The sequence below is a fragment of the Nelusetta ayraudi genome, unplaced genomic scaffold (assembly GCF_046127955.1).
Source record: "Nelusetta ayraudi isolate G7.1 ecotype Tasmania unplaced genomic scaffold, CSIRO-AGI_Nayr_v1 ptg000011l, whole genome shotgun sequence".
NCBI classification, from domain to species: Eukaryota; Metazoa; Chordata; class Actinopteri; order Tetraodontiformes; family Monacanthidae; genus Nelusetta; species Nelusetta ayraudi.
The window spans coordinates 9,573,411-9,592,431 of NW_027466061.1; the positions used below are offsets into that span (position 1 = coordinate 9,573,411).

Genomic DNA, 19,021 nt, shown 5'->3' on the forward strand with positions numbered 1-19,021 from the left:
TGTGTGTGTGTGTGTGTGTGTGTGTGTGTGTGTTTGTGTGTGTGTGTGCTTGGGCGGGAGGAGGGATTTAAGAAAGGAAGGAGAGGAAAGGACAGAAGAGACAGAGCGCAATGGAAGAATGGGAAAATCTCTTCAGGAGCCGTGACAGGGCCCCTGGTTGCTCTCTAAATGTATTTTAATAGGAGAGACCCCGACGTCCAGGCCAATTCATCCCACATCTCCCCAGAAAGAAAGGAGTCTTGACTGGGGCAGGGCAGGTCTGGGTGGGGAGCAGGGGAGGATGGGGGGTCGAGGACGGAGGATGGAGACTGGCTACAAAGGCTGCATGTGGCTCCGGCTCATTATGCCGCGTTTAGGCGCAATGCTGTGTGGAGGCAGCAGGGGTTGGGGTCCCCACAGACCGGCTCAGGGGCCACAATGCCCGCTGCAAAGGGAGGCCCTGCCATGCCATTATCCCGCTGCTACTAACGAGGGCTTCATACGCCTTTGATATAATCTCACCATTGAAATCCTGATAAATCCCCCCCTGCGTTTACAGCCAAATCCCATTTGTAACGGGCTCATTGTGGGCTGCATGAGTGTGTGCATGACCGCCTGTGTGTGTGTGTGTTTCCCTCTCCTTTTGTGTGTGTGTGTGTGTGTGTGTGTGTGTGTGTCTACCTCACCTGCGCCTCAATGTTCTGGCAGGCGAGGCCATGAAGTACAGCCCATGTCAAACTGGGCCGTTACACCGGCTTTAATCAGAGGGAAAAAAGAGGAGGAAGAGGAGAAAGAAAATCCCACTCTTGCGCACAAGACGTCTCGTGATCTGATCTGAGTGAGTGTGCATTAGAATTAAATGTTTAAGAGGACACAGAAGCCCCTTATTAAGCTTCAGATATGATCTGATAGGCAAACAATTGCTGAATTACAACGCACTGAACTTGGACGAACAATAGAAGATGGTAGTTTTCTGTTAAGAGATTCATTAATGGGCAATGCTTAAAAAAAATAGCACAATGTGATTATTTTATAGTCACGGCTCATTTTGTGAGCCCCTGTACTCGTAGCATCCCTTACAAGCTCTACCTCTTCACTCTGATGCGCGACGATATGGGCACGTCACGACGAGTCAGACCGAAAAGAGATGTGGAGAAAGTCACAAGTCATGAAATATTCTGGTGAAATCTGAGCCGCGGAGGTCAGAGAGGCGGCTCATCGCTGGGGTGAGGGCTCCGTGGCTCAGCTGCATGGGGCGGCATGGGGACACGTGTGCAGGCACGGGGATCCAACCTGACAGCATTTGCGCGTAAATCTCCCCCTCCCAAGACTCTAAGCGCGCCTGTAAGGCTACAGCATCCCAAACACGAACTCCCATTCAAATGCCTTTTGTCCTCTAGCTCAGGGACACTGCGCATCTCTGCGCTCCCCCGTGTGTCGGCGCGCAGACTCATTTAACAGCCCCGGGAACATAAGCGAGCAAAGGGGTGGGGGTGGGGGGCGGGGGGGTATGGCAGTATTAAATCAAGCCCCTCACTTTAGACCCACATACTGGTAGCCAAGTTTCTGCGCACAGTCCAGGAATCTCTAAACAGGGTTTAGAAGTCTTTTCACAAGTCCCCCTCTTTTTCTCCCCTCTTCTCAAGGCTGGGATTGGTCACAGTGCGGCTCATTTGCATGCCCCGCCGTATAAACCCTCCCGCAGACACTGCAGCCCTCTTGCGCTGAGAGAGCAGCACACCTCCAATAGAGAGAGAGAGAGAGCGAGAGAGAGAGAGAGAGAGAGAGAGAGAGAGAGAGAGAGGAGAGAAAGAGAGGGAGAGTGAGAGGAGCGCATCCACAGTGCGCATTGAAAGACATATGGAATATTTATCAGCTTCTATCCCAAAGAATAAACCCAGGAGAGATGAGCAGAGGGAGGGAGGAGTAGATTTATGCACTTTGTTTAAACTTTAACTCGGACTCAGCACCGGACACTTGGCTCCTTCTTTTTTCTTATAGATATATATTTTTTATTTTAGATTAATTTTGGAGAGAAGGTGTCAAGATGGGGGGAAAAGGGTGGAACGGGTTGCTGGCGCTGATGTGCGTCTCCTTGGCGAGTCTGGCTGCTGTCACACAAGGAAAGACCATCAAATATCAGACGTTCGAGGAGGACGCACCCGGGACGGTGATTGGAAACTTGGCCAAAGACATCTCCACTTCGTCGGGCGGCTCCAGGAACAATTTCCGGATGATGAAACAGTTCAACTCCTCGTTCATCCGGCTGAGGGAGAGCGACGGGCAGCTGAGCATCGGCGAGAGGATCGACAGGGAGCGCATCTGCAAGCACACCTTGCACTGCCTGATCGCCTTCGACGTGGTCAGCTTCTCCAAGGAGCAGTTTAAGCTCATCCACGTCGAGGTGGAGGTCAAGGACATCAACGACAACTCGCCACAGTTCCCCCGCAAGGAGTCCAGTCTGGAAATCTCGGAGAACACGGCGGTGGGCACGCGCATCCCCCTGGACTTTGCCGTGGACGACGACGTGGGCGCGAACTACATCCAAAGCTACCAGATCTCCGTCAACAGCCACTTCTCCATCGACGTGCTCAGCAGGGCCGACGGGGTTAAATATGCGGAGCTGGTGCTGATGAAGGAGCTGGACCGGGAGACGCAGGGCAGTTACGCGCTGGAGCTGGTCGCCATGGACGGTGGCAACCCGTCCCGCAGCGGGACGACGCGCGTCAACATCAAGGTGAAAGACTACAACGACAACAGTCCGGTGTTCGACAGGAACAGCTTCTCCGTGGACCTGCCGGAGGACGCGCCGGTCGGCACCCTCCTGCTGGACCTGAACGCGGAGGACCCGGACGAGGGGCTGAACGGAGAGGTGGTGTACGGCTTCGGCCACCAGGTGCCCCCGGAGATCCGCCAGCTGTTCAGAGTGGACAGGAAGACCGGGCGCCTCACGCTGGAGAACCAGATCGACTTTGAAAGTAAGAACACGTACGAGTTTGACGTCCAGGCCACCGACCTGGGTCCGAACCCGAGCCCGGCCATCTGTAAGATCGTGGTGCAGGTGCAGGACGTGAACGACAACGCGCCAGAGATCTCCATCACCCCCATGACTTCCATCACGGCGGGCATCGCGTACATCACGGAGGCTGCAGCCCGCGAGAGCTTCGTGGCTCTGGTCAGCACCTCGGACAGGGACTCGGGCGCCAACGGGCAGGTGCACTGCACGCTGTACGGACACGACCACTTCCGGCTGCAGCAGGCGTACGAGGACAGCTTCATGATTGTGAGCACGAGCCCGCTGGACCGCGAGAAGATCCCCGAGTACAACCTGACGGTGGTGGCGGAGGACCTGGGCTCCCCGCCGTTCAGGACCATCACCCAGTACACCATCAGGCTGACGGACGAGAACGACAACGCGCCCGTGTTCAGCAAGCCCGTGTACGATGTGTCCGTGGTGGAGAACAACGCGCCCGGCGCGTACATCACCACGGTGGTGGCGCGCGACATGGACATGGGGTCAAACGGGAAGGTCACCTACAAGCTGGCCGACACCTACTTCATGGGCTCGCCCATCTCCACCTTCGTGTCGCTGGACCCGGCCAGCGGCTCGCTGTACGCGCTGCGCAGCTTCAACTACGAGGTGATGAAGCAGCTGGAGCTGCGCATCTCGGCCAGCGACGGCGGCTCGCCGCCCATGACCGGCAGCGCCAGCGTGTACCTGCGCGTTGGGGACCAGAACGACAACTCGCCGCTCATCACGCGGCCGGCGCTCAACAACGGCTCCGCCGAGGTGCTGCTGCCGCGCGACGCGCCGAGCGGCTACGTCGTGGCGCGCGTGGAGGCGCGCGACGCCGACGAGGGCGCCAACGCGGAGCTGAGCTTCGCCCTGGCCACCGGCGAGCCCTCAGTCTTCTCGGTCAACAAGGCCACGGGCGAGATCTACCTCAACCAGGTGCTGAGCCACGACGTAGACGAGACCCTGAGCGTGACCGTGACGGTGAGCGACGGCGGGAGGCCCGCGCTCACCTCCACCGCCACGCTCCACTTCCTCATCATCGCCGGCTCCCCGCCGAGCGACAGGACGGTGTACCAGTCCGGCAGCGTGGGCGGCGGGGACGAGGCGAGCGCGCAGTGGGACCTGTCCGTGGTCATCATCGTCGTGCTGGCGGGGAGCTGCACGCTCCTGCTGCTCGCCATCATCCTCATCGCCACCACCTGCAAGGGGCGCAAGCGGGACAAGAGCGGAGAGGACAGCGACTCGTACGGGGAGAAGGGCACGCTGGAGAGGGGCCGCAACCACGTGGCGGACAACCCGCTGCTGCCCTTGCACGGCGCCGGGGGCGGGCCCGCCTTTGACGGACAGTCGTACAGCAGCCAGCCGGGCAGCTTTGCCCCGGCGCACCCCGGCGGCAGCGTGGACATGTGCTCGGCCTCGGAGGACGGCAGCGAGGTGCCCTGCGTGTACGACTCGGACAGCAACAGCAAGCAGAGAGGGGCCAAACACGAGGTGAGATGCGCCGAGTTTAGGAGGGGCGGAGTTTTTAATGCACTCACGAGTCACCCAGCGGACACTAACCTCTTGTTTTCGTGTCTCCTCCTTGCAGGGATACTCCACTTTGCCCGGCTATGGGAACGGCAAAGAGGCGGTGAGGCCCATCACCATCTGGAAGGGCAACTCTTACACCACCATCTCTGCCAGGGATCCAGCCTTCAGCGGCAAAGACAGCGGCAAGGGGGACAGTGACTTCAACGACAGCGACAGTGACGTCAGCGGGGACGCCGGCATGAAGAAGGATGGTGCCGTGGTTCCCCCCATGGGTGGCCAAAATGGTGAGGAAATAGACAAGAACTGGCAAATAAATGCTGGTTGTTCAATGTTGTCTGGTTCTCCGTGTGACCCTGCTCTCCTCTCTTGTCACCTGGCAGCTCTGTGGGCCTGCACCAGTGAATGTAAGGTTCTGGGTCACTCGGACCGCTGCTGGAGCCCCTCTGCAGTTCGGGCCAACGCAGCACCGTCTCCGGCCCCGACGCTCTCCTCCTTCAGCAGCCTCCCCAAGACGGCCTCCCTGCCCCGAGACCCCAACCGCAGGGACAACTTCTACCAGGCCCACATCCCCAAAACGGTGGGGCTGCAGAGCGTGTACGAGAAGGTGCTGCACAGGGAGTACGACTACGTTCTGGTCACCCCGCCCAGGCCCCTCAGGGTGCAGGAGATCAGCGAGGTCACCCTGCCGGTCTACACCCCGACCCCCACACACTGCCCCAACAACAACGAGGCCTAAAGAGGAGCGCGGCTAGAGGAGAGACGCTGCACACGCACCTGCTCGCTCTCCAAGAACTTTACACTGTAATCAAATTTTTAACTTATGCTTCATTGACAATGAGAATGACTTTTCTGGGAGTTGATGTGGAGAGAGTGTGCATATGTGACTTTTTATCTCCATATTTTTGTTTCACTGTAAAAAAAAAAAAAAAAACATCAAAGAGAAAACAAAGAGAAAAGAAGTCGCATTGGACGATCTTTGAATCACTTTTGAAGGACATTTTGTTGGACATGAAGTGTGCTATATGCAAGTCTTGTACATACAGAGATTTTATTTTTTTATAAAAGTAATAATTAAGAAAAGATATGTACATACGGACTGTAATTATTGATCTTTAAGCACGCTGACTATTTAAAAAAAAAAAGGCCCCACACGGTGCCGTTTAAAAGGGGCTGGTGAAACACAATGCATCAAGTTGATAACGATGTATAAAATTATTTGACTGCAATAAAAAATGATTGTACAGATTTTTTTAAGGTGTCGCGATATTCTGACAAAAAAATAAAATTTAAAATACTGCTCTGTGAAAACTGTTGATGTGATGTCTTTGCTGTGAGAGACTGGAGAGAGAAGTCTGAGAAACGCCTTGCAGAAGGAGCATCAGTCACTATTAGCAGCCAACAGGCGGTGCTGTTTATGCAGCAGTGAGCCTCTCTCTCTGTCCTTGCAACCCACCGAAGGTCGACCGAGCACTTTTTTTTTTCTCCTTCCACCCTTTGGTGGATACGGCTGAGCTGGTGAGGTGCCAGAGAATACGCTAAGGTTTCTGAGCAAATCACTTTGTCACCAGAGAGGAAGAGAGAGAAAGAGAAAGAGAGAGAAAGAAGGGAGAGAGAAAGAGAAAGAGAGAGAAGGGGGTGGGGTGGGCCACAGCTACTTTGACTTTAAATCTGCCTTTCTCAGCTAAATCCTGCATGTTTGGGAATACCGTAAGATTCATAATCCTCCTGCACGGTGGTTCACGGAGGAGAGACTAACAGAGCGTAAATGTGCGTTTTAAGTGAATTCAAAACAGGGCAAAACGACAAAGGAAGCCCGTCTGGTCACAAATTAGATCAGTACAGGGTTCTGTCTGTCAGAGGACGTGAGGTTCAGATTAAATCCTGCACTTTTTCTGCCAGAAGGCATTTTGTCCGAGTGCCAAATTGCACTCTGACGTCGTGCCTCAATTATTATTCACGGGGGCAGGACTTTTCTCTTAACGGCCAGTGGACGCAGAGAGCCGGAGGAAGATGTAGCCGATAAGAGAGAGGCTCGAGCCTGCCCGGCTAACTGCACCTTTTTAGCGTTAGCTTTAATGCAAAGACTGGAGACAGCGTGTTACATTCCGCAGGAGTAACCTTTGACCTCTGACAGTCTGTGGAGGCATGTGGGTTGGGAAGGGGGGGTATTTGAGGAGACAGTTTCACCCTTTCCCTCCCTCTTATTAATTTGTCCAAGGCAGAATAATTAAAAATAAAATAAAAACCCTCAGAGGATGATAACGAGCGTCAAGCAGCAGCCAATGAGATCTTCAAAGAGAATATAATGAGGCTTTGCTTAAAGAAAGTAAAAAAAAAAAAAATCTCTGTCCAGATCAGTGGCGGCATGCAGCGCAGCAAAGTTCTACCCAAAGCGGCAGGAGCAGAGGCATTTTCACCTATAAGCCCCGTCTGCCTTGAATAAATATATGCGATATATAAGAATTCCAATAACAATCAGACACAGTTAAAACACGAAGCAATCAAAACAGCAGGGATCGAAACCACAACAACAATGTAAACTAAAATAAACGAGTGGCAGCAGGATCACGGAAACAACAAATCAATACACGTCCTGGAAAGCACAGACTTCAAAGATTCCAACAGTACTACAGTTTTATTCAAATCCAACTGATATTCACCAATCTGGATGACAGAATACACACACACACACAAAAGAAAATCCAACTCGCTCTCTGAAAACATGACCAGAAATTTTGTATTAGCTTTGTTGTTTGTGTGCAGAAACTTTATCCACCGTGATAAAAAAAAAAAAAGCGACGATTAAAGAACAACGTCTCCCAGCAGGCCACTTGGAAGCACGTTCTTTCCAGATGGCATAGCGTTCAGTGTGTCACAGACTAATGTTGCTAAGCTAAGCTATTTTGTGAAGATTCACTTGTCTTTGTTGGGGGAAATAATGACTTATAAATTATATTAACCCGAGAGGAGGCTTTGCCAATGAATATGGAGGAAGCTGATGTGATGTGACGTAGAAGACCTCATCAACAAGACCTCTGCTAGCATGCTAGCACACAGCATCTGCTAGCATGTGGTCTACTGGTCTCCACTGACTCAAGGAAGGCAACAGCTAAGCAATTTTTGATATTTGGTTTTCATATGATTGAATAATTACATTTATTTTGGAGACTAACATAATACTTTTGCATGTTTTTTATTTGAAGGGGATGATGTATGGATCTGGGATATTCATTTGTATTTAGTTTTTTCAAATTCATTAATTTTATTTAATTATTAGACCCGCAGTGATGCTTAAATGAAGTAAAATTAATTTTTACAACCCAGCCCTTCAATCATAGGTACTTTGTAATGTAACCCTGGTTGGCAATGACAGAGGCCAAACGTTTCCTGTAGATCTTCTCCAGGTTTGCACATACTGTAGCTGGTGTTTTGGCCCATTATTCCATGTAGATCTTCTCAAGAGTTGTGATGTTTTGGGGCTGTCGCTGTGCAACACAGACTTTCAACCCCCCCAGAGATTCTCTATTGGATTAAGGGTCCGGAGACTGGACAGGACTAGGCCACTCCAGAACCCTGAAATGCTTTTCTATCCAGCCACGTTTCATCCTCCATGCTCTCACTGATGGAAGGAGGTGTTTGCCCAAAATATCACGATACATGGTCCCATTCATCCTTTCCTTAATACAGATCAGTTGTCCTGTCCCCTTTGCAGAGACGCAGCCCCAAAGCATAATGTTTCCACCCCCATGCTTCACAGTGGGTATGGTGTTCTTGGGCTCAACTCAGCATTCTTCTCCCTCCAAACACGGCGAGTGGCGTTGATATCAAAGAGTTCTATGTTGGTCTCATCTGACCACAAGCCATTCTCCCAATCCTCCTCCATCCAGATGGTCTCTGGCAAACTTTAGACAGGCCTGGACATTAAGCAGGGGGACCTCTCCAGCACTGCAGGATTTTAATCCGTGACGATGTGGTGTATTACTATAGTAACCTCTGTTACTGTGGTCCCTGCTCTCTGAACTGGTCATTGACCAGTTCCCCCCGTGTAGTTCTGGGCTGTTTCCTCACCGTTCTCAAGATCATTTGTAGCCCAGGAGGTGAGATCTTGTCCCCGGTCGATGGAGATCGTCAGTGATCTTGTATTTATTCCATTTTCCCATAATTGCTCCAACAGTTGATCTCTTCTCACCAAGCTGCTTGCCTATTGTAGATTGGCTCATCCCAGTTTTGTGCAGGTGTGCAATCTTGGCTATGGTGGAGAAGTTGCAGTGTGACACTTTGAAGGACATGTGTCTTTTATGCAGATAAAGAGTTCAAACAGGTGCCATTAATACAGGTAACAAGTGGAGGAAAAGAAGAGCTTCTTAATGTAAGTAGTAACAGGTCAGAGACGGCCAGTATTCTTGCTTGATTGTAGGTGCTAAAAATGTATTTTCTGCACCATTATATAAATAGATTCTTTGAAAATCATACAATGCGATTTCCTTGATTTTTAATTTTTTTTTACTTTCTCTCTCTCACAGTTGAAGTGTACCTATGATGAACTTTAGAGACCTCTGTCATCTTTTTAAGTGGGACAACTTGAGGAATTGGTAAGTCTGGCAAATACTTTTTTGCCCCACTGTATATCCTTTTTATTCTGAGCAGGTCAATTATCGAGAACAGGCCTCAGAGAGGGCTCAGGGAAGAAGAGGTTAAAATTGAAACTAAGCGGGGCCACATTTTTTCCAACAGGAGGCGAGGGTGTGTGTGAAGGTGCTCTAGTGTCCGTCTGCCCGTCCCCCTACTAGAGAGAGAGATGGAGGGAGGGGGAAAGTTTGTGAGTGGGTGTGTGTGTTTGTGTGTGTGAGAGAGAGAAAGTGAGTGAGAGAGAGGTGGGGGGAGAGATGGAGAGGGGAGGAACGACAGAGGGAGGCAGGGAGCGAGAAGGAGGGTGAGAGACAGGGAAGGAGAGAGAGAGAGACAGGGTGAGCGAGAGAGAGAGAGTGAGAGGGAGGGAGAGAGAGAGAGAGAGAGAGGGAGAGAGGGAGTGTGGTAGTGGACAGGGGTCTCCTCAGGTGTTTGGCTGCAGTCATGGCCGGCAACTCAGAGAAAGTACCGATCGCCTCGGCGGGACCTGAAGACCTGCAGCAGTTCATGCCCCCGGTGAGCTTTTCATTCATTTGTCCATTTACATCTATTTTTAACACAGGCTGCATGATCAGTTGCAATGTGTGACAGAGCAGGTGGGTTTGTTGGGGCGTGGGGGGCTCAGAGTCGTGAATGCTGTTCGCCTGCGTTCACAACCCTCCCTCCCTCCCCTCCGCAGGCCTACTCGGCCGTGGCCGTCAAGCCCGCCGCCACCAGCCGCCTGCTGAAGGTCGGGATCGCCGTACTCATCGCTGGGGCCCTGCTGCTGCTGCTCGGGGCCGTCGGAGCCTTTTACTTCTGGAACAACGAGAAACACGTAAGACCCACAAGGAGGCCACACACAAGGGAGAGGGGCTCTGCCGCACAGTCGGCTGCTCCGGTAAAATTTGTCCTTTCTGTTTTTTCTGGTTGCATACCAGAGGTTGCTCTAAACGAGGCAAGGCCTGTTAAGCTTTTTAATCCGGCCCGCCGAACTTAAAACAATTAAATTCCTAGTAAGTAACTCATAAAATCGCTGCATTTCATCAACTTTTTCAGCATTTTCAGTAATTTCAATAAAGAGCTAAACACTGTGGGGCTTCAAAGAAAATATTTTGTTGCAACTTCTGTTTATTTTCAATTGGCATTCAACCACGTTCTCTACATATTACATGATATATTTTTCTCTGCGATGTGGTGGGTCACCAAAACACTCCATCCATCTGCTCCTGGTCCGGCCCCTCTCTCAAATTTTAAAACCCATTGTTGCTCACCACTCAGAAAGTTTGCCCACGCCTGCTCCAAATGATGCGCGATGCAGCTAATTATAAGTGTTGAACATCGACGTGTGCGGAGTGTCAAAGCCAGGAGGAGTTTCAAAATAAACTGTGAACATCCCCGCACTAAGATTTTCTATTTTTTCCCCGCCTCAAACAAAGAGAAGCTCAGAGTGGAGCCGCCCTCAGCACCCCAATCATCTCCGTGCTCTCCCTCAGGACTCGGAATCAAAAGTCAGGCCAATTCTGCCCTGCCTGATAGAGCATTCCGTTTGTTTGCCGCACTCAACACTCCACTCTCACAACTTTCTTTTTTTTTTCTTGAATGAGACTGTCAAAAAAGAATGTGGCGTTGCCAGATTGAAGCAATTCTTTTTAATTCATTTAGTTTAAATGAACTTGTCTGCAGTGACATGTTTAGCTTCTTTTGACTTGAAGGGAAACTCTGTGCTGAGCGACTCCTCTCTCTCTTTTTCCCCACAGAGAAGGCAAACAGCAAAAGAGTAAATTAAACGCTCCGGTTTCATGGCGCAGTCTGAATGGAGGCCTTGTGTCGTGTGTGTGTGTGTGTGTGTGTGTGTGTGTGTGTGTGTGTGTGTGCTGGAGGATCCTGCCATGAGGGTGGACGGGGATAAGAAGGTGGGGGGGTGAGGAGGAGGGAGGCAGGGGAGGTAGGGAGGGGCCCTCTGCGGTCCGGCTGATGCTCCAGGGGCGAGAGGTGCAAGAGATGAGGAAGTGAAAAACCTGCTGTTTTTCTCCGCCACTGTGGAGTTGGAAAAACAGAGGCATGGATCGCGCTCTCTACCTCCAACTGACTGACCGGGTGTGAACCGACAGCTCATCAGACTGCAGCAGAGAAAAAAATTCCTGGAAAGAGACGAAACGGCCAACGTGTGTGGGAGAAGTCACGGAGGTGGAGGGCGTGCGGGGGGGAAGGGGTGAGAAAAGGCTGGAGGGGGAGGGGTGGGGGGTGAGACAGGAGCTGGCCGACTCACAGAATACCATGCATGCCATGCTGACATAGTGTGTGTTTGCTTTTCGTTTGTGTGTGTGTGTGTGTGTGTGTGTGCAGGTCTACAATGTCCACTACAGCATGAGCATCAATGGGAAGGTGGAGGAGGGAACCATGGAGATCGACGCGGCCAACAACATGGAGCGCTTCAGCACGGGCAGCGGGCCGGACGAGGCCGTGGAGGTCCACGACTTCCAGATCGTGAGTCCGACCCCGACATCCTGACGTTCCCACGTCCACACGTCACGACACCCCGACATCCCGACATCCCGACATCCCGACGTCAACACACAGGCCCGTAATCCACCTGGAAGGACCGGAGAAGATCGGCGATCACATCTGTTGACCCATGGAGATTATCTTGTCACTCCCGTCCCCACCCCTCCCCCAGGGCCATTCAGCACCAGGACACCCCCCCTGCTCCCTCCTCCTCTGCTTTTCATTAAATTCGGACTGGTGGTTTTTGACCTTTAATTAAAGCGGCCTCATACCAGCCAATCAGAAGTGACACAGCCGCCGTGGCCTCGTAAGCTATAATAATTCTGACCTTTAAAGGCCCACAGTGGGAGAGTATGTAGCGTCTACTGGTTAGAATGAATCCCACCAACAGGGTTGATAATAGTCGCTGCTTCCTGGTGTCACACGCAGTCGCACATCTTTGTCACACCGTGATGACGACAAAGTGCAAATAACAGACAGATCCACATCCTGGGCGACTGCAGGTGGCGCTCTGTGGATCGCCCTTTATAAAAACTCAAATGTTTTTGCATTCTTTTTGCAGATTAAAACACACACATCACTGATCTTTGTGGCTTTCCCCAACTTGAAATGTACGAAAAAAAAAAACTGTGTGTGTATAACCTGCTGTGATCCTATTTCATCATTGCATGCCACTTTCTGTGGCCACTCCAGGGCATCACTGGCATCCGGTTCTCCGGCGGAGACAAGTGCTACATCAAGACCCAGGTGAAGGCTCGTCTGCCCGACGTGGAATCCCTCAACAAGGAGTCCATGACTTTCCAACTGGTGGGTTCCTCACCTTTGGCCCCGTAAGGCTCCGCACAATGCAAAACTAAAAAGAGCTGATTAGCTGAAATATTCAATGATTTTAGACATTGTAAGATCACATGACAAGATTAGGAATACACAACAGTTTATCATCAGTTTAGAGTAAAAACTTCAGTGGTGCTGTTTTGTTGTGAAGGCTTGTCTTTTTCATTGCACACTATTTCACAAGGAACGTTGTTGGCACTGATGTATATCATAGGGTCAGGGTTATGTCTATTTTCACATCATATTCATTTTGCAGCCTCGCACAAAAACACAAGTTTATTTTTTTTTAGCCCTCTGTTTACAGCAATTCTGGGCTGTGCTAAAAGTGAAGCTCTGTTCAACTTTCAACATTTTTGGAAGGCGGTCTGAGGTTGTGGAGCCAAGGCCTGGAAGGCGATGTTGAGGTGCCACAGCTCTTTGTGACATCACAAAGGGGTGTTTCAGCACACAATTTTCTGACTAGAGGATCCAGCGGTTTCTGAAATGGAACCCATTAACCTCACACTGTCAACATAGCAGATACTCAGCGTCCAGCTGCTTGTGTGTAATGTTGTTTGCATTACTGCGATCTCAGGTACAGAGGGAATGGATCAGATCATTACACCCCCCACAAACACACACACACAGACACACTTTTAAGAAATGGTATAACAAAACAGCCACCAGCACAATTTACCAGAGCGACACTTTGGCGAGCTAATGTGCGGGTTGCCGATCACTTAACAGCTCAGTGGACCCAATTAAGATCAATAAACACAACTGTGGAGTGCAATGAAACACTGAGTGTGTGTGTGTGTGTGTGTGTGTGTGTGTGTGGTTGTGTGAGTGTGAGCGTGCATGTCTATCACAACACAACACGGTCTGTAACTGCTCAATTAAGCCTGTCTGATAATTAAAATCGTTTTGCGCTGCAGAAAGCCCGGCATCCACATAAATTCACATCTGCAGCGCTGCCGTCATGCACACACACACACACACACACACACACACACACACGCGATTAATTATCATGCAGACCTGCTCTTATTGCCTCATAAAAGATCATTTATTTTATGTTTGTGCTCTACTTTTTGTGTAGCGTTTGTGTTATTACTTTTCTTTGCTCCATAAACGATTGTTTGGTTCATGTTTGTGCACTGTGTGTGTGTGTGTGTGTGTGTGTGTGTGTGTGTGTGTGTGTGTACGTGTGTGTGTCTGGAGAAGATGATGCTGTTATAATGGTTGCTGCAGGCTGGTCATTTGCTATAATTTAGAGCGATGGGAAATATGGGTTAGATAAGCGCGTACACGCACACACACACACACACACACACACACACACACACACACACTGCCAGCCGGAGAGAGTGGGTCAGATAAACTCTTATCGGGCGAAGGACCCCGGCTTTTATTTGTCCCTCCAGCAAATCATTTGAGCTGAAGAGAAAAAAAATTCTGAAAGGTTAGAGGATAACATTCTCTAAACATGGCTGCGGCTCGTGCAGCGTAAGCCTCAGGAATGAAACGCCTGCGGGCAAAAAAAAAAATAACAACCCATCCCTCCTGAGTTGCGACGCTTGTACCTGCAGGCTATGGATTCAGACGACGTGTGTTTACACGGCGTCTCCTCCTGAAACCTCATTAGCTTGTCGGCGGAAAGACGCAAATTTAGGCCAGCCGGTCTCCGGCTGCCCCGCAGATCCTGATGAGCAGTGACAACGTGTGCGCGGCTAAATGTTAACGTTAAGGAAATCTGCGTAGCAAAAGGCCGCAGGCCGCTAATCTTTTACTTATTATTATTATTTTTTTTACACTACTACTTGTTTTCGTGTTGTTAGAAGGCATGCTAACAGCAGCAGCAGCAGCGCTAACGCAGATCGCGCTGGGACAGGATGCAGACTGTGGGCTATTTCAAGCAGACGGCTAGTAACAAGATCCACAAAACAAGTGCGATGCGACGCCCCTGGGCAGCCAATGATGCTGTGCGCATGTTTCCTGCTGATGACGGCCTCTCTGATTCTCTCTCCCCCCTCTCGCCCGCCTGCCCACCGAAGGAGGACGAGGTGATGCCCGCCAAGTTTGAGGATGATCTGATCTGGGTGGCGGCCGACACGCCTCTCACCGACTCTGCCTTCCTCAGCAACAAGATAAAGGACTTGTGTGGAGAGCTGCCAATCTTCTGGCTCCGTCCCACCTACTCAAGCGGTAAGCAAACGGGGGGAGCTTTGAGCCAGAGATATGGAAATGTCGAGAGTGAAGAAGCCAGGAGGGTTGTTGTTGTTTTCTTTCCTTCCTTCTTTCTTTTCTTCTAAGGCGACGTTAGGAGGATCTGGGTCAAACGGCCTCAGTGATTTCCATTTAACACTGCCGTTCTTTAAGACACCAGGAGGAGAAAGGAAAAGTCGCTTTGATGTCCCCTGCCACTCCAGCGTGCACAATTTTCAGCTTGCTGCGAGGGTCAAAAGTCACTTATTTCATTCTCCACTTCCATCTGAAGGCTTAAAACAACAACAACAACAACAACAACAACAACAACAACAACAACCCCCCCCGCCCAAAAAAAAAACAAAAAACACAGCTGTGCAATCAGCTCCTGAATCTGGTAACAAAGTATAAATACTTTGTTACTGTACTTCTGTAGATTTTTCAGGTATCTGTACTTTAATTTAGCATGTGTATCTGCACTTTCTATTCCTTACATTGGAAAACATGCTTGTTAATTTTGTGTTTGAAAGATATTTATTATCATAATTATTGTTCAAAGTGGAACTCATTTGAATGATGATGTGTAGTTGAACATAAAACTGGATCATATTTTAGAGGGAGATTATATTAGAGTACCTTGGCTTATCAACAAATATTTTTGTTTGAATTAATTGCAAAAAGAAAAATATTTTTATTTTTTACTGAAATACACTTCAGAACCTGTACTTTTACTGAAAGATGCAGTGTGTGAAATTCTTAAGGCACGCTTTGTATTTGGGACACTGGCAGCTCACGAGGAGCAAGACTGTTATTGCTCTGTGCATATTCTTATATAAATATATATATATATACATATATATATGTGTAAATATATATATGTATATATATATATATATATGTATATATATATATATATATATATATACATATATATATGTGTAAATATATATATGTATATATATATATATATATGTGTATATATATATATATATATATATATATATATATATATATATATATATATATATATATATATATATACATATATGTATATATATGTGTATATACACACATATATGGGGATTGTTCTAAAGGTAGGAAAACCAAATTACTTTTATTGTACTGCAAGTATTCATTTTAATTAATGTATTTAGGGGGAATGAGTTAAGCTTTTACCAATATAAAAAATCCTAAATCAAGCCAAATTTTACACACTGGACCTTGAAGTTCAGACTGTAAATACCTCCTCTGGCTGTCAGACATTGAGGCTGCCGTGTGTTTGCAGGCGGTCAGAGGAAGAGGAGGGCCGCCCCTCTTCCTCCCGCTGCTGCTCGCCAGCGCCGCCAAGCCGCCGTGCCGGAGGAGGAGGAGGAGGACGTGGAGGCCGAGTTCAACCCGGAGAACCCGTACCAGGTGAGTCACGCGCTGTTTATGGCGTTGGAGGGGGAGCGAGGGGGGGCTGTCCGTTCATATCTGAGGGCTGCTGGAGGAGAAGGATGAGGAAGGAAGAGGAGGAAGAGGAGGAGGAAGAGGAGGCCTCAGCAGCGCTCCCACAGTGGCAGATGCCGGGGTCATGGCGCCGCGGCCCGGCTTGTCACTGCTGATCTGAGTGCAGGCGTGGGTGGCTGCTTTTTCCCTTTATGAGGCTTCCTGGGCCTGTCCAAAGGCTTCCTTTCAGCATCCTGGCTGGATGAATAATTCCACAACACCTCCCCAACACACACACACACACACACACACACACACACACACACACACACACACACACACACACACACACACAGTCTGCTCTGGCCCCTTTGGCCTGCTGTGCACACACAGACTCTCCCTGACACTCACGCCCTCCCGTGCCCTCCGTCCTCCTCCTCCTTCCCTCCCCCTCCTCCGTATTTCTACCCGGGTCCCACATTTCCCTAATCCCCCCCGCCGCCCCTCCCTGCACGCCGCTGCTCCTGACAACCAGAGACGGGAAGTAAACAGCCCAGCCAGCGCTATGAAAATATTTGACAACAAAAAACTCTGCACATTTGACAACTTCCCCTCCTCCCTCGTCCTCCCGCGTGGCTGACAATCCATTTTTAATTGGCCTGAAAATGAGTGTGCCATCCGCTGCTCAAGACAGGCAGCCGGGAACAGAATGATTCAGCGCGGCCGCTGTTACGACTGGATATTTATTTTTCCTCCCAGATCTCCTGGAAACGGCACATTTAGCTCGCTGGATTAGTTTCCTGCTAAAAGTGGAGCAGTGCAGGACCTTCAGCAGAAACAACTGGCTACTGATCGCCTTTTGTGACATCACAAAGGGTTGATCCAGAAGCCAGTGTGATTCAGCGTACAACATGGACTTGGTCAGAGATGGTAAGGGTGTTTTTCACACCTGGGTCATTTCCATTGACTTCAAATTAAACCAGACCAACCAGACAGAATTCTCTGACAAAAATAAACAACCAAAATTGAATGTCTGAACTTCAAATATGAAAAATGTTTTCCTGTCCAGTTGGGGCTTCCATCGTTTTGGGCGACTGTTGCTCAGGAGGTAGAGCAGGTTGGCCAGTGACTGACAGGTTGGCGGTCAAAGGCCACAAAGGTTGGCAAGACACTTTACCAACATCGCCTCGGACGAATGTGAGCTGGGATAGGCTCCAGCAGAGCCCAGTGACCCTGAATAGGAATAAGCGGGTATAGAAGATGGATGGATGGATGGATATTATTGTTATTATTATCATGACAGTGCCAGTTTAAAGTGCAAAAGCTAAAGGACCGGGAAGTGAACTCAGTCCTCTTTCAAGAGAGCCGACAATGTAAATGCAAACAGAACCAAGTCCTTCTTCCTGTTGGGTCCACAGGAGAAGAAACCACGGGGGTGAAACCCCCAGTGATGAGTGACTTCTACAGTACTCAGAGGAGTAACCTCAGCGCTCTCTCTCTGCTTGTGTGTGTGTGTCTCCACTCAGCGAGGCCTGGAGGGCGAGCAGGGCAGCATGAACATCGACCCCATGCTGGACCACCAGGGCGTGTGCTGCTCCGAGTGCCGCCGCAGCTACACCCACTGCCAGAGGATCTGCGAGCCGCTGGGGGGCTACCACCCCTGGCCCTACCACTACCGTGGCTGCAGGGTGGCCTGCCGGGTCATCATGCCCTGCAACTGGTGGGTGGCGCGCATCCTGGGCCTGGTGTAGAGGCCCCGAGACCCCCGCCCACCTGGGGGGAGTGAGGGAGGGAGGGAGGGAGGGACAGGGAGTGACAAGACTAAAAGATAGGGTGGGGGAGTTGAAGGGGGAGGGGAGCAGACGGACGAGCAGCAGCATCAGTTTCAGAGTCGGGCGGGGGGGTGTAGGATGGCTGCGATCCGGCTGGAGGGGCTGCGCTCGGCACAGCTTGTCTCATGAAAGAAACATACCTGATGTGGGTTCGCATCCTTCCGGACGACGGCACAACGTGCAGCCGGGAGAACAGCGGTTATCATATCAAACATTCAACGCTGGCCATCTTTAATTCAGTGCCTTCGCATTCTGCATCGATTCCAATGTTGGGGCGGGAGGGTTTATCTGTAGGGGAAAACTTAAAAGGGGAAGTTGTAAGGGAAACTTCCAAAAAAAAAAAAAAAAACAATACTTAAAAAAAAGATAAAAAGCTTGTATTTATAGAGCTTGTAATCGTTTTCTTTTGCTCTTCAGTGTAAATAAATGTGTGTTATTAGCAGCAGCCGAGCGGCTCGCGCAGCAGTCACTGAACTCTTCACTCCTCTCTCCCACTCCTGCACTTTCACATCTCTTCATTAAAATAATGTCCAGAACACCATCTCTCACCATCTTTCATCCTTTAATGTATTTTCCTCACGGAACCAGACTCTTCAAAGTGCAATAGCTCTGAATAAACTTTTCTAAGTACATCTGACCCCCCGGGCCCCCCCTCTCTTTTTGTCCCCGACTGGGCTTTATGTGGGTATTTTTTTCTTTTTTCAAGCGAGTAAATGTTGCTTCCAACTTATCACACGGCTCATTTGGGAAGCCCCCCACCCTCCATCTCGCCCTCTTTTTTTTGTGCTGCACGCTCAACAACACTCCTCCGTTTTAAGACGCGTCACATCTGGCCGCCTCCAGAGGGACGAGCGGGAGGAAGTTTCCAGAGTTCTTTAATGTTGAGAGTTGCGGCTCTAGAAACTCTTTAATGAGACTAAAGACTGTGTAGCCGTCACGCTTCCAGATCTTACCCACGATGCAAAGCGCTTAGCTTCTTTTGATGTCACAGAGCTGCCTCGGGCAGGGGCTGGGGGTGGGGGTGGGGAGTAAGGATGGAGGCGGTGTGTGCCTGTGTGTGTGTGTGTGTTTGTGTCTCAGTGTGCGTCTGCTGCAGGATGGA

The 19,021-nt window shown here is 50.0% G+C and overlaps 2 protein-coding genes across 2 annotated transcripts; both read left to right on the forward strand.

The window, feature by feature from the left end:
- The first annotated feature begins 1,722 nt into the window (after positions 1 to 1,722).
- On the forward strand, positions 1,723 to 5,822 carry LOC142884785 (protocadherin-8-like). The gene is made up of 3 exons (XM_076020680.1): positions 1,723 to 4,486; positions 4,584 to 4,809; positions 4,906 to 5,822. The coding sequence occupies exons 1-3, from the start codon at positions 2,027 to 2,029 to the stop codon at positions 5,259 to 5,261; spliced, it is 3,042 nt and encodes a 1,013-aa protein (XP_075876795.1). The 5' UTR covers positions 1,723 to 2,026; the 3' UTR covers positions 5,262 to 5,822.
- A 3,670-nt stretch (positions 5,823 to 9,492) lies between these two features.
- Positions 9,493 to 18,556, forward strand: cnmd (chondromodulin). Its single transcript, XM_076020693.1, has 7 exons — positions 9,493 to 9,670; positions 9,834 to 9,971; positions 11,483 to 11,623; positions 12,335 to 12,448; positions 14,509 to 14,659; positions 15,945 to 16,072; positions 17,614 to 18,556. Exons 1-7 carry the CDS (start codon positions 9,599 to 9,601, stop codon positions 17,836 to 17,838), a joined length of 969 nt encoding a protein of 322 aa, XP_075876808.1. The 5' UTR covers positions 9,493 to 9,598; the 3' UTR covers positions 17,839 to 18,556.
- Positions 18,557 to 19,021: the final 465 nt, after the last annotated feature.